The sequence below is a fragment of the Cuculus canorus genome, chromosome 14, assembly GCF_017976375.1.
Source record: "Cuculus canorus isolate bCucCan1 chromosome 14, bCucCan1.pri, whole genome shotgun sequence".
Classification (NCBI taxonomy): Eukaryota; Metazoa; Chordata; class Aves; order Cuculiformes; family Cuculidae; genus Cuculus; species Cuculus canorus.
Window position 1 is genome coordinate 8,983,568 of NC_071414.1, and position 14,126 is coordinate 8,997,693.

The 14,126-nt window shown below is 43.0% G+C and overlaps 1 protein-coding gene across 9 annotated transcripts in view; it reads right to left on the reverse strand.

Moving 5' to 3' along the window:
• The window catches only part of HTR4 (5-hydroxytryptamine receptor 4), a 127,732-nt gene that overhangs the window by 41,115 nt on the left and 72,491 nt on the right, over positions 1 to 14,126 (reverse strand). Inside the window, exons 7-8 of one of the 9 annotated variants that reach the window (XM_054079288.1) lie at positions 8,894 to 9,129; positions 4,842 to 5,150 (exon numbers count right to left, since the gene is read on the reverse strand). The exons of 7 other annotated variants lie outside the window; for them this stretch is intronic. In XM_054079288.1, the coding sequence (XP_053935263.1) occupies positions 5,119 to 5,150; positions 8,894 to 9,129 (268 nt within the window). In that variant the 3' untranslated portion in view covers positions 4,842 to 5,118. Of the gene's footprint in view, positions 1 to 4,841; positions 5,151 to 8,893; positions 9,130 to 14,126 lie in introns of those variants that run through there. One more of the 9 variants, XM_054079287.1, reaches the window with a different exon arrangement.

A 14,126-nucleotide genomic window follows, 5' to 3' on the forward strand; every position in this document is an offset into this window, starting at 1 on the left:
AAGAGAAGCAGGAAGCTGAAATCTAGCTGTAGGGGAATTAACCTACATTTGCCTTTCCAGCCTTAGGAGGATTATCTCCACCCATATATTCAGGTCGTTATACGTACACTTCCAGGAATCTGAGCAGAAAGTCATGAGATGAGAAGGTGGGGTTTTATCCATACTCATTAAAAAAAGTGTAAGCATCAGCTGTAGCCCTTATTCCTCTGAAGTAAAGCAGATCTAGACTTCACTCTGCAACAATTATAAAAATAAAACCTAATGATAAATAAAGCAGCATGTGTGGGAACAGGAGAGTGTAGTCCAAACAATTGGCAAAACAGCAAAGGACAGAACAAATGAGGAAACATAAGGTACTTTGCAGGTTTGAAGGATGTTTCACGAACTGTAGAAAACATGGAAGTTACAGCAAAACACAAGCAACTTAAAAGCTCTACTGAATGGCAAGGCAAAGAATTAGTAGGGCTAACTCTGAGAAGAAGGAAAAGATTTGCACAAACAGTTAAAAGATCTAATTTATTTTCTGCATTTCCTTGCTTTTTACTGGCATCTCTGGTTTAGTAAAAGCCTTTTCATTTCAGCTCAACAATACCCTTGTATTTCTGCACCTGTCTATCAAGTATTTTGAGAGCATCATACCAGAGTTGCACGATGTTTAGATCAGGGTTTTGTTCTCCTTCTGCTGACTTAAAACGGGGGTTGGAGGGAAGGCTTTGCAATATACCTGTGTGACACAATTGTGGAGGTGGAGTGCTCACAAAGGCCAGCATTTTGCTACCCTGAATTTCCTACTGGAGGAGCTTGCCTTCGCTAATTTTTGTGGGGCAAGAGGGATGTCCCAGCTAACACACCTCACTGGAGTGGTGGAACTCCCTGCCCAGGGTAACTGCAGACTCACAGCTATCTCAGATGTCTGCTTGTCTCTATGGAAGAGATATCTTTCTGACACCCAAACGCTTGGATTTCGCTTGACTGGCCTGCTTTTCCTCCCCTAAAAGCCACTCAGTTGGCTCAAGAGGTTGCAATAGTGCTGTTAAGTATCATCAGTGGCAGTGACAACATAATTAACAGCTGAAAATTATCGTGCTTGGGCACATGAGCTTTGTAAGTCTAATTTAACCACATGGATGTCATTCTGAGCTTATGTTACCTGTTCCGAGTTTGACAAAAACTGTGGCAACAACAGCTGGGAGCTTGGACCGGTGAAGAAACTAAAAATTATTTGAGTTAGACAATTTGCCTTATGTCATGAGAGTATAATTTAGAGTTGTCCTTTAATATATGCCCGACACTTCTGAGTGATATTCCAAAGATTAGTCTCTCCAACTGGCTCTGCTGCTTCCAAGTATGTGCATTTTTTTACTTAAAGGCATGCATGGATTTTGCAGATCTCTGAGGATCTAATTGCCTCCAAAACACTCAGCACCCAGGTCTGTACTGGAAGCCAAAGGGAGAAGCACTGCTGAAAATCAAAGCCTTTTGTTTACTCTGGGGCACTCTGAAATATTTGCTTGTAAAATTCTGTGTTTATTTTAAAAATTCAGGGTTTATTTTAAGATTTATTAAGAGCAAAGGTTCTTTCAAAAACAGATAAAGAAATGGTGTGTAACTAAAGTGCATAATTTCCCTAAGTTTTTTAGCTGTTTTTTGATGGATTCCTCTTGCATTCCATCACTTCACTCCCATATGATCACAGAAGATGAACAGAGCTGTGTGGAATCAGGGAGCCCCAGGGATGCCATGGCACTGCAGAAGGTGCACCTACTTGCTTGGAAAGTGGATGTGACATTCCTGCTGGGTTGGATCTGAGTGAATGTTCCCATCTTCTGAGCTGACAGCACTGTGCCATTGTCGGGTGTTGTGTTTGCAATGGCATGAAACTCTTGAGCTCTTTGAAGAAGTCTTGGTAATGCTTCTTGAAGTGTCATTTGTAATTGCTTTCTTGCCTACGAAGCAGTTGCTTTGTGCAGTTCTTGTCTCAAATATTGTATCAAAGTCTTATAAGGTACTTTCATTGCTAATAAATACTAACTGCAGTGGTATATAAAAACTTGTCAAAAGAGCACCATGGGGCATGAATTTTGCTGAATAGATTATATGTGCCTTTCATACATTAATGTAAACTGTTACCGTTTCTGCGTACTGTCAGGCAGCTCACAGATCAGTCAACGATAAAATTATTCGTACATAACATGAACACAAGACACTAAGAATTTTTTGATTTTTCTTTTCTTTTGTACAAATACTCAATTTTGCCTGTTCTGCTATCCTCCATCCCATGCAGCAGTGCTGAATCCTTCCAAAGTGACAAATCCATGTTGTGTTTACATTACTTCTTAAAAAATATATATTAATAGCTTATTACTGTGGTTTGCACTTTACCAGCTGTTACATGTCTTTCCAGAGGTATCTTCCCTTCAGTGGTGGAAAAAGTGGTGCCAAGACTCAGACATTTGGAGACTTTGAGGCTAAAGGAATTTCTGTACTTCATGTTGAAAGGTAAGGATTTCAAAGCAGTACAATCTTCCTATGAGGATATTGCACTACGTGCTGTGTGACATCACACCCACGCAAAGCACAAAAGTGTAGAAAATGTGATGGGGATGTAAGAAGACGTAAACCACCTTTTTGGTTTTCTCTTCCTAGAGTGGATGTACATGAAAATAAGCTAAATTCAATCTAATATATATGTATTTGTGCTAGGTTACTTGGAAAGTGGTCCGGAAAGGGTTATTTGTTGCAGGGGTGTTTCCCAAGCTATTTTGGCCTGTTTCCTTCTTCCAGGAGTGCCCACTGCAGTCTGATACCCTCACAAATGTCGTGTCAATGCCTGGTTGATGCTGCGAGCCCACGTAAGTACCAGCTTGATTTCAGGTATAGGCAAGCTAATGCCCAAGTTAGTGACCAATGAGTCAGTGATACTTTGAAATGCTGAACTCTCCTGGGATCGGATGAAATCTCTGACAAACCTCTTACTAGCTTCAAGAGGATCAAGAACTGACCTGGAAGAACATTGGTCTGAACTAGAACAAAGTTAATGATCTTGAAAGCAAATGCATCCAGGGTCAGTTGGACTCACAGTTGAGGCAGCAGCAGTTGAACAGAGTTCCAACTGCCTACACGAGTCTGAGTGCATTCCCTGTGTGCCAGAGCACTTAATGTCATTATTTAATGACATTTAATGCTGCAGATAGTGATGACTGCTGCCACAACATCTAACAAATGCTGGCTTGTACCTGACATTCTTCCCAGGTATTAAATAGCATTTTATAGATAAAGCTAAATGCTCTTTAGAACCATGTGTCTCTTTTAGTTACCAAAGTGCTGCTTGGTGTTTGATGGACCTACAGTATAACACAAATCAACAGGCTAATTAACATCCCTTCTGTTAAGCCTGCAAGAACATCTCTTCAAGGACTGTTAGTGACAGTGACACTTAACAAGTGTCAGGCAGAATCAACAGCTTCCTCGAGGGACAAAATTGACTTTGAAACTACTGGCTCAGTTGCTGCCAAGAAAGGTTTAACCAAGCAAGATGGTTACTTTCACTACTTTCACTTCATTTATCTGCAGCACCAGATAAATGGAAGAATGCAGGGTGGACCACAGCAATGTTCCTCCTTTCCAGCACAGTCCTGTTCAAGTAATGAAAACCCACGCAGCTCAGCTGTATCCTAAGGATGCTCTGTTGTGCAAAACTGATTGCAAAACTTATGCCTGTAATGCGTCTGTTTTCTGGAATTAAATCTAAAGAGCCATGGAAGGAGTCCTCACTCTGCTGAACTGAGCTTCTGCTAGAACTAGCACATCTTCCTTCCCTAATGAAAGAGGAAAAATATCAGTAAGTCTATTGGCTAGTTAACTCCTTACACTATTAATAGCATAAACTTCCATTCCATAGGAAAAAAAGAAAATGGTTGGAGCTGTCCTCTCAAAAAAACAGTACATTTTCTGTAGGGAGATAATGGGATTGAGGCAATTTCAGCCAGCTCTGCATCTGACAGTACCTACGCCACTTCTCCTCCAGGGTCAGAGTGCCTCTGCGCTTCAGACTTAATTTATAAACAGTTTACATAAAAAATGCTGATGATCACTTTCATCCAAGTGTATGACATCTGTGGAGGAAGTATCCCACCTCATTATGACCAGATGTTTACATGTTATTGCTCCCACAAAAAAATGCACATTTCCCAACAGAGCAGTAGCTGAGACCCACTGTGGATTTCCACAGGGATATCCACAGGGATACCAGTAGAGCCCTATTAAGCTCCTAATCCAAACGGATCAGTCCACCCTCAGACTTCTTTGCTGGTGATCTGCAGCCCTGCAGCAGACTCCTGCCAGGACACAGTTACAGCCTCCCAGCTGCGCTTGGGAAAGCTCTGAGCTTTTAATGTGAATCACCACTCCATTATAACCTTCACACTTGGATCTGTTTTGCTGTTCCTGCTCACTTGTTGCCTCTGGTCCATAAGGAGTTACACTCAGACAAAAGACCAGACATTACCAGAACAGATCACTCTATCTGCACAGAGATTACAACCAATCTTTCCTCATTCTGTCATCTTACAGGGCAATTAATGACATGATGTGGAGTGTGCTGGGAACATCTTCTGTGCTTCAGTGACCTCTTGGGAAGTTCCTAAGTTATGAATTTGAAGTTGTGTTCAAAGGTTAAATTCAAATATGGATTTGTAAAATAGAGGGTGATTAACTTGCTTTGTATTATGTTAACTACTTATGTTGACTTTGCATATAGGAGGCAAAGGATGTGAACGTTGAGAGGAAGTTTTACTAAATAAATTTAAGGGGTGTAATAGGAGAAATTAAATAAAGGCTTATTTTTAAAGAAGAAGCAGAACTTAAAAAATGTCTACTAGTGCAAGCTATTAGAAATCATGAAAATGTTCCCTTAAGAAGGTAAGGAATCTGCTTTGTCTCTGGAAATTTGAAAATAGACTTGGGACTCTGACATGTGTCAGTCACAGGTTCCCCCAGCCAGGAGTTACAAATATTGCATATCAAGATAAGTTTATTCTTCTGATTACAACACCTGCAAAATATGAATGCTTATGGTGAAACTAATCTTCGGAGCACAGGATTTCAGATGTTTTGAAGTCAGTAGCAAGAAAATACATCCAAGTTTACCCCTGCAATGTAAGAAAAAATCTTCAGATATGGAGGAGCTTGTACATTTCAAAGGAGAGGACTACACCTTGCCACCAATACGAGAAAGGCAATGTGTAGTTCAATGAGCTCCCTAAGCAAGAGAAGTTGTGTAACTTAATCAGGATTAAATGCAGACATATGGTCAAAGGAACAATCCAGAAAAATCCCCTATTGATAGGCTTGTGACCAATGCAGGCATCATTTGCTAGGTATAAATCTCATTGATAAAGATGCAACCATAAAGCAAAATATAGCAACCACAACAAAGGTGAGTTTCCAAAGTGCCTCCTGGAAGTAAATACCTAATTTTAAAAATGCTGTGTTCTGTGACAGAGGATAGCAATGCTGAAGCAGCCCGTGATAGCCAAAGACCAGAAAGAGTAGTGCAGAAGAAAGGACTGGAAATCATCAACTAATGCAGGAATACCTTACTCAGCTGTATGTAATGGTTTATGTAGTATTTGTAAGACGTTATGTACTCCCAAAGGCGTACGTAAAGAAATATTGCATCTTTACCGGTGACAAAAGCAAAACAAAACCACATCTGTATCAATACACAAGTCAGGTCATTTATTCAAGATGCAACTGCATGTTGAACATCAGATGTTAGCAGCAACTATAGTCTTTTCTATGCCAAATAAATAAAAACAAAATCCTCAAAATGGCCAATTTACTGTTTTGAAATGTGCAGGTTAAGATGGAAAGATGCTTACAGCTGACTAGACTGAAACCACAGGTGGGTGAGCGCTGCAGCCAGGCTTAGCAGGTACCTGAATTTGATGAAGCATGTGAACCAGGCGGGCTTGCAGTAGCAGCCACCCAGCAATCGGAAATACAAGCAATGGTTGAGGGTCTAAAAAGTGGTAGAATGCTAGAAGGCAACCAAATTGAGAAGATGTAGTGAAAGTCCTTGACACCTCCCTGGAGATATCAAAAAGCCGGTCAAAATGTCTTGCGAATAACAGGGCTCTTCTCTGCCGCAGATGCACGAAAGGCCTTAGAAGCAGTTTTAACTACAGCAATGACAAAGCTTTTCCACAGCATGAGTTTACACAGAAAGAGACAGTGTGTATAGTGCTTAAATAAATTCTCTTACAGCAATCAGAAAGGAAGAGAGTTATTTAAAAATGAAAAATTAAAATTAAAACACACTTAAAGAATTAGCCCTGAGTTTGAAAGATGTCCACTGCCACAACAGATAACAGAACACAACAATAATTGCTTAGATTTATATAGCTTCTTTAGCCCTAAGGCACATGAAGCTCTTTGCAAATACTGATGTTTTAATGTCACTTTGGCTAATAAAACATATTAATCTCTGTCAAGAAGAGAAAAATCCCAACACATTCAGCATAGTTGTGCAAAGATCTCAGTTGGGAGCCATGTGCTGAAACATAGAGGTAGGTGGATATAAATTGCTACCCGTAACAGAATATATTCAGGTACCAAAGTCCTGGCCCTCTGGAATAAAGGGACAGAAGGCCAAGCAGGACTTGGAATCAGATTTAATATGTTGGTATGTATTATAAGGGATGTATATATTTACCTAAATGTAATTGTTTCAATTACATTCAATTATTTAAGCGATAACTTTTCAATAGGTCTTGGCCTTGCTATTTAACAGGAGGAAATATCAAGCAGTCCAGCTGCAAGGAACACAGTGCTATGTCCAGCGCTGCTCCTTTCTGGGCAACAGACTTCTAATCACAGCTGGAAAATAGAAAATCTGCACACATCTTTGTCCACCTCATCGCACCATTCCCAGCAACAGCTATTCAGCCTGTCCTGTATTCCCAACACAGGATACATTGCTGTTGGGCAGCTCAGCTAAATACCGTTGCATGAGAGAGAATTCATTTTTTAGTAGAAGCTTTCCATTTTAGGTATATAAACCTGAATAAATATCTAGCATCGTATCGTTGATTCAGGAAGCAGAGCTGGGATTAAATTAGGCAGTCCAATAATGGTGCTCCGTATCGGTAAGGACTCAAGTGAAATCAGATTAGAGCTTTTCCCGAGAGATAATGTCCTGCTTTTTCATCAAGGCCTCCAAACCAATTAAAATTACCATTAAAATCACTTTGTGCACAACAGGAGCTGCTTGCTTTTACTGTCAGGAGACCCAGAAGGATGAAAAACTAAACCTCTGGAAGTCCTACCCATCTTTACTGAGTGAGTCCCACCAGACAGAGGACTGTCCTATTTTTGTCATACGCTCCCTTGCTGTTTCCTTGCATTTTTGCAGAAGAGAGGAAAAGTAACTTTGAGGAAAGCTGGAGAGGAGGGAAGCAGATGTGAGAATGGCAGTGGGTGCCCAGGCTTTGCAGTGAGGGAGTCATTGCTGAAGCCCTTCAGAGAGAGTTGTCAGAGCTCTCCATGTGGCAATACTGCTCCGATTCCAGGCCAGCAACTGCAAACTGCTGGGCACGCTCTGTTCATTAAGCAAACTGGCTGCATAAAGCAGAGAGAAATAACAGTCATGCATGTCAAAGACTAGAGAGGTTTAATTGGCAAAAAAACAACAATTAATGTAAGTTACTTAAAGTTTCCATTTGAATCAGAGCGACAGCAAAGTGAAACCTAATAAAAATTGCACAGAGAAGAAATGGTGACCTGCAGCAGGGCCAGCCACCCCTGTAGCTTCTTCTGCTTTTCCTAACAGCACCCTTCCTTGCAGCACCGTCCCCTGAGAGCTCTGGAAGGGCTATTGTCAGCTGGATCACCGCAAACTTCTGTAAACCAAGTTACTTTCTGTTTTTCATAAACAGTAAATATCGAGAGGTTTTGCACAGAGTAAGAGGGCCGAGTCGGGGGGTTTGTTATGTAGGCTTTGCTGGTGAATACATAACAAGACTGAGCAGGACCCAGCATGGTATGGGCAGGCAGCTCCTGGAGTTACTGGACTGAGACAAGCTTCCCTGGATGGCCCATGGAGTAAAATATCTCCACTGTTTCCTGGAGAAAGGGGTCTCCCAGAAACCTCTGAATTATATGGGCCATAATGCAAATGGAGGGCTACCGAACCAGGGACGCATCCCTGCCCACGGCAGGAGGGTTGGAACTAGATGATCTTCAAGGTCCCTTCCACCCCAAACTATTCTATGATTCATTACACATCCTCTAGGGAAACATAAATCCAAGCAACAAAAGCAAATCCCAGACTAGAAAGAAAGCCTTAACTGGGATCCCAGTTAACAGATCACCAGAATACATCAGTTGTCTTCATTACCCAAAGTTCAAGACATGCAATTAAAAATAGACAAAAACGACCTGATATTTCAGTTGCTTCCAAGCTCAAGGTGCCCTTCAGTGCCTTTGCTTCCCTACCAGAAACAAAGTAATGCAGAAGAGATGTTCTGATCTTGAATCTTGTATTAGGCCAAATAACAGAAAGGGGGTTATCTTGGCTCTAATCTCTTTTTTCAATATACAGACATATTGAAGGAGATTACTTTTCTAAAATTGAAGAAAACTGTGGTATTTTAAAACCCTAATCCCCTTTTTCCTCTGTAGGAAATAAATACTTTGATTTCACTTGGTAGAATTACAAGAAGCTTTTCTTTTATCAAAAGTTCTCAGTTTGTTCTAGTGAGGCATTTTTTTGAGCTGTGTATCAGGGCTTCAGCAGTGTCCTGATTATTGGCAAGCCAAGCGGTTTTATGGTGAAGGAAGGTACCAGCCTCTTCCGACACAAGGTACCGCTCGGATGCCAGCATTAGCTTACCTGAGGGCTGGAGTCCCCATGGGAGCTGGTTTGCACCCAGACAGGCAGTTCGCTTTGGCGGTGGGTTTCTCACGGTTTGGCTCACAGGTGGGACTGGTGTACAGTCAGCGAGGACCAGGGAAGGGGCGATGCACACACACACTGCCCGAACAGCCCAACCTGATGCCAGCAGAGCTCCATCATCCCTGGGAGCCGAGCAGGGGAGGTCCACCCATGCTCTTTCCCTAGACTTTAACCTTTGTTGCAGAAGTTTGAAGTGTCAAAAAGAAAAAAAAAAAAATCTTAAAGCTGTTAAGCTTTTAAATTTAGCACAGATCCCTAGAAAAGAAAAAATAGGGAAGGGGTGGGAAGAGGAACTTTACCCCAGACGTCACAGAAAACAGCTGAGAGAAAAGAAACTAGTGTCTCGACTTCCTACCCTGGGGAAAACCCAACCTCAATAAAAACCCTATTGCATTTACAAATACAAAGAAAGGCTTCAGCAATAACTTTAGCATACACCCACAATAAAAAATAAGTCCACCCCCACGCAAGCTGGAGGTGCTCTGTACGTGCAAATGCTGGTGGGTGCTTCAGCAAGCACAGGCACGCTTTGCCTTCCCAGAATCACAACAGGGGCAGAGCAGGAGCTGTATCTCAGACAGTGAGCACAGCTTCAGAGAGGTTCCTGACTACCGTGTCTTGCCATAAGCTTCCACTCCCACGCAGCTTTCCTGGCTTCAATTAATGGTGCAAATCCTGCTCTTTATTTTCCAGACTGTGCCGCAGTCCTCCTTCCTCTTTTGCAACTCTCTGCCTTCGGGATTCTTTTTTCCTATGTTTGGATTCTAAATGATGTGGGAAGCGGCTGGTACCTGCGATGGCGGTGCTGTCTGCCTGGTGGTGTTTGATCAGTGGGAGCCCAAATTCAGTGCCGTGCCTGGCAGCTCTCAGCACCTCCTGCTCCTTTCTCAATGTTACAGTACTACAGAAAAGGTCTGGAGATGTGTCTGTGTCACTGTTAAGTAAAAGGAACCAAAAACCTCTCTCATTTAAGGACAGCTGCAAGCCCATGTGGATTTTGCACCGGCTGAAGCAGTCATTTGCGTTGCAGCACTGGCCTTGGCTCTCTACCCTTTCTCCCCAGATTTCTTTTTTAACACTTGCACTTCAACAGTGAGAAGAAAGTTGCTGGAGGAGAGCTAAGAAGTCCAGGTGGTCCAGAGCTCTGAGAAAGCTGCATCAGTGGTAGGAGGGTGCAGGCAACTGGCACAGGGAAGCGGCCGGACAGCGATGGGACGGGAAGGAGCCCTCACTGGAGCTTCCCACCAGCCCAGGCACGGCTGCAGCTGCTTGGCCCATTGCTGTGCACACCCCGTGCTGGGTGTATGTCCTGGCCATTGCAAATGCTTTTTCCCAGGGTGGATTGAGCCTCTGTGAGCAGCACATCTGCTGCCTGGAGGAGCTGTGTGCGCCACCAGAGCTGCCACAGAAATACACACATCTTTCTTCAGACGAGGGAGAGGGGAAAGGATGGACAAGACAGTTGTGCTGATGATGATGCCCCATCTTTTAGTTTGTAGGCTATTTGATGCTGCACAGAACAACACACAGCCAAGCCCTTTGCCGTGTGCGTAACTCTCCGTTTTTATGATGGTAACTTCTGCTGTCACAGAACATCTAAATTCCCAGACCCAAGGGCTTCTCTGCTCTTGCATCCTGCATAGCAGAGTATACAATTTCTCCCTGCACTTCCTGACTTAGCCCACATCTCCTATTTGAGCTATCAGGTACCTCCTGATATTTATAGCTCTCTCTGTCTTGCTCATGATCCTTTACAACTCCCAGTCACAGTATTTGTGAACATTACACTAGAAGGCTGTCGCTGTGGAGAAGACTGATGCCAAGTTGTAAAATCATGCCAGGGAAGTTGGAACATAAGTTTCATTGTAAATATTGGCAAAGCTTCATAAAAAAATTACAAGAAAGCTCTTCCAAGAAATTACAAAACTCTTTTTTTTAGTTGTTATTGAGTCAAATGATCCCTGTATTTTTTACAGAATACCTTTTCAGTTTTGCAGCTAATGAAATTTTGGTGAAAATCAGATTATCTTTTGAGTAAGACTAACAACATTACCAAAGAGAAAGACTTATAAGTGCTATACTCTAATTCTGCAGTCTGAGCCTTTTCCCTGGTACAAGATTGTCCCCTTGTACTATTTTTAATTACTTTGTCCAGTCTAGCTTTAAATGGCATAATGAGATGAGACATCTGTATGTACTCTCTATGCCATTACATACCCACTCTGAAGAAGAAACTGGTAAATCAGAGCAAAGGCACGATAGAAACATATTTAGAGAAGTAATAAAGGTTATTTCAAGGTCACTGAGAGCCCTTGTGCTGAACCGAAAGCAAACCAATACACTTGTGGTGCCTCTGCTAATGGTGGAAGTTGCTCTATCCTTTCTTGCCCTCATCACGCCCACCAGGCTGCAATAAAATACTCTGGCACTTTACAAAGCCTCACACTGCTGAGAGCTGATTGGCTTAGGCTGTGGTCCAGCCTGCCAGCTCAAGGGCTGTGTGGTGCCCCTCTGCTCCCACCTCTCCCCTTGTTTGTCCCAGTTACAGCTGCCAGGCGTGTGGGCTGTTTTTTTCCACTAAAATTGCGCAGCACCCAGCAAAAAGCTGAACTTACTCCTGGCTGGGTGCCCACAGAGCTAGTACAACAAAGCAAAGGACCGAAAGCAAAACGGATGAGGATGTCCCTGTCCTGGAAGCCAGGTCACTCAGCCAGCAGCGACCCCTGTCATCACCCAGCACCTCCTGAAGAAAACAGGCTGAACTCACTCTTGCTTTACGTTCAATACCTGTTCTTGAACTAGAGAGCTTACTACAAAGAAAGCCGAGCTTCAGTCTCAGAATTCTAGTGGCAGAAAACCGCACATGATAATCTGGCTTACAGCTTCACTGTTAACAACAACCGCTGTGTTTCTAAAGCAAGTTTGTGCACTTTAAATTTTCAGGTCTTTTCCTTGCTTCACATCTGTGCATAAGACTTCAGTATCCAGACAATAACCTCTGACTTTTCTGGTACAAAATGCATAATTCATGTACCAAGACTACTTTGCTACAACCTCTTTTTGCAACCTTTACTCACATGCCATTTTTTCCAGCCTCCCTCCAGAGCGTGGTACCCCCCTGCCAGCCCCGTCCTGCGCTGGGTACCTGGGCAGCACTGGCTCCGTGTCTGCAGCAACAGCCACCTTCTCCCTTCAGGCTCTCAGCATCGAAGCCTGTTTCACCCTGGCAGTTTACTAGATTAGCTGGTGCTTTGAGGTTTTCAGCACGCCAGAGGCACAGCCATAAAGACCATGTTTCTGTAACTCTGTAGAAACATTTTCTTCGTGCTCAGATAACTGAGTAATTCAGAGTACAGACTAGCCCTGTGCTGCTCACTCTCATTACTGTTAGTCCTCTAATCTTGTACCGTCTGCACATGTTATCAGAAATTATTTGTTTTTCTCCAGCAAGGAGATTAGAAGTAAACAGCTTATGGTTGAGACCTGCTCTTGGATCAGAATTCTGACTACGAATACACCTGTGAGAAGGTGGGAATTTTTATTATGATTTACAAACTATGGGAGTGATCTCATTAATACATACCCTGCTGATGCAGGTACCAAGTCAAACATGTCACGCCTCTTGCAAATTGCAGCCTCGTGAAATTAGTTTGGAGAATTGAGATGTACTTTTCACAATCTCATGTCTACTGGTGGCAGAGACATGATGCTGTCTTTTCAGATTTTTTTGTACCCTATTCTACATCCAACAGTCTGAACATTATCACTTAAGGACAGAGTTCTTCCTTCCCATTTGTCTTTTGAGGGCAATTTTGTGCCAAACCCAGATCCTGCAGAAGAGGCAACCTGAGGATACCAAGCTGCTGATCCACACAGTTATGATCTGGAAAATCTCATTTGCCAGCCAGCAGGAAATATTGCACTGCAGCCACTGCCCAGAGGGGAAAGGTGAGGTAGGAAGCACGGGAAGCCAGCCCATGAAGCCTTTTGGGAAATGGGGACAATTTCTGTTTCTCTCAGTGTTCCCTGATGAATGGGGGAGAAAGCCACACTTTACGTAGGCAGCGTAGTCAGGTATCAAAAAGACCCAAAGCAATCCAGCTCTGCTTCTTGTTTCCACAAGGGTCAGAATTAACGTCAAAGTGGGACTTTGTGGGGTCCTGAAGCAGTTTCATGCTATCACGGTCATACCATATAATAAGATGATTTTCGCAAATTCATCAGCCTTCAGCTTGTTAAAAATTAGACACTTTCCCTCACTAGTCTTATTAAGAAGTTGTTTCAAATTGTCACTGTCATGATGGCTGGAAGCTTTCATGTCATTCCATGCTTGAGTTTATTCCTGACCACTTTATATCCATTTGTTCTTGTGACAGCATTATTCTTTAGCTTAAATAACTCTTCTCCTTTCCCAGTCTTTAAGGCCCTGATCCCTGATGTACTCACTAATAGCAGTCGGATCCCCTCTCAGCCTCCACTTTGCTAAACGAAACAAGCCAAGTCATGCTCTGACTGTGGTGTGGAACCACATTTCTTCCAAGACAGGGAACTGATACTTGAACTGAAATTATGGGAGTGGAAAACACATCTTGAGCAACCCCTGGTTGCACTGCCCAAAGGGCTTAGCCCTGGGGCTGTGCTGAAATGAAGGAAATACTCTTTGTCATCCCTGAAGTCACCATTTTTTAATCGATTTTGTTGATACAACATCTCACGCCTTGGCATGGAGAGCTCTCATGAGGCTTCCCTCCGTCATGGTGCTGTACCACAGTGGGAAAAGCAGCCTCCAGAGTGACCCCACCTCAGGGCCACCCACTCAATACCCCTCCAGCAGTGCTTATGCTGTATGAGGTTTGGTATTGGTCATGCCCAATGCTGCACTTGCAGACTTGTAAAGGAGAAAGAATACAAGACTGGTGAAAAGGGCTGCTCAACAGCACCCAAGGATGTCAGCATGGCTTATCCACACACCTGCAGCAGATGAAAAATGACACTACTGCAATCTATAGCTAAGTCCATGAACAGGTTTATGTCTATTAAATAAAAAATCACATTAGTGTTTCTTGCGCCTCTTGCTAAACCCTGGGGCATCCCTGAGGACAGAGCCCTCAGAGTTGCAGAAGAGGACGTTCCTTCAGATCCTTCAGCCACTGCAGAGCAATGCAATAAT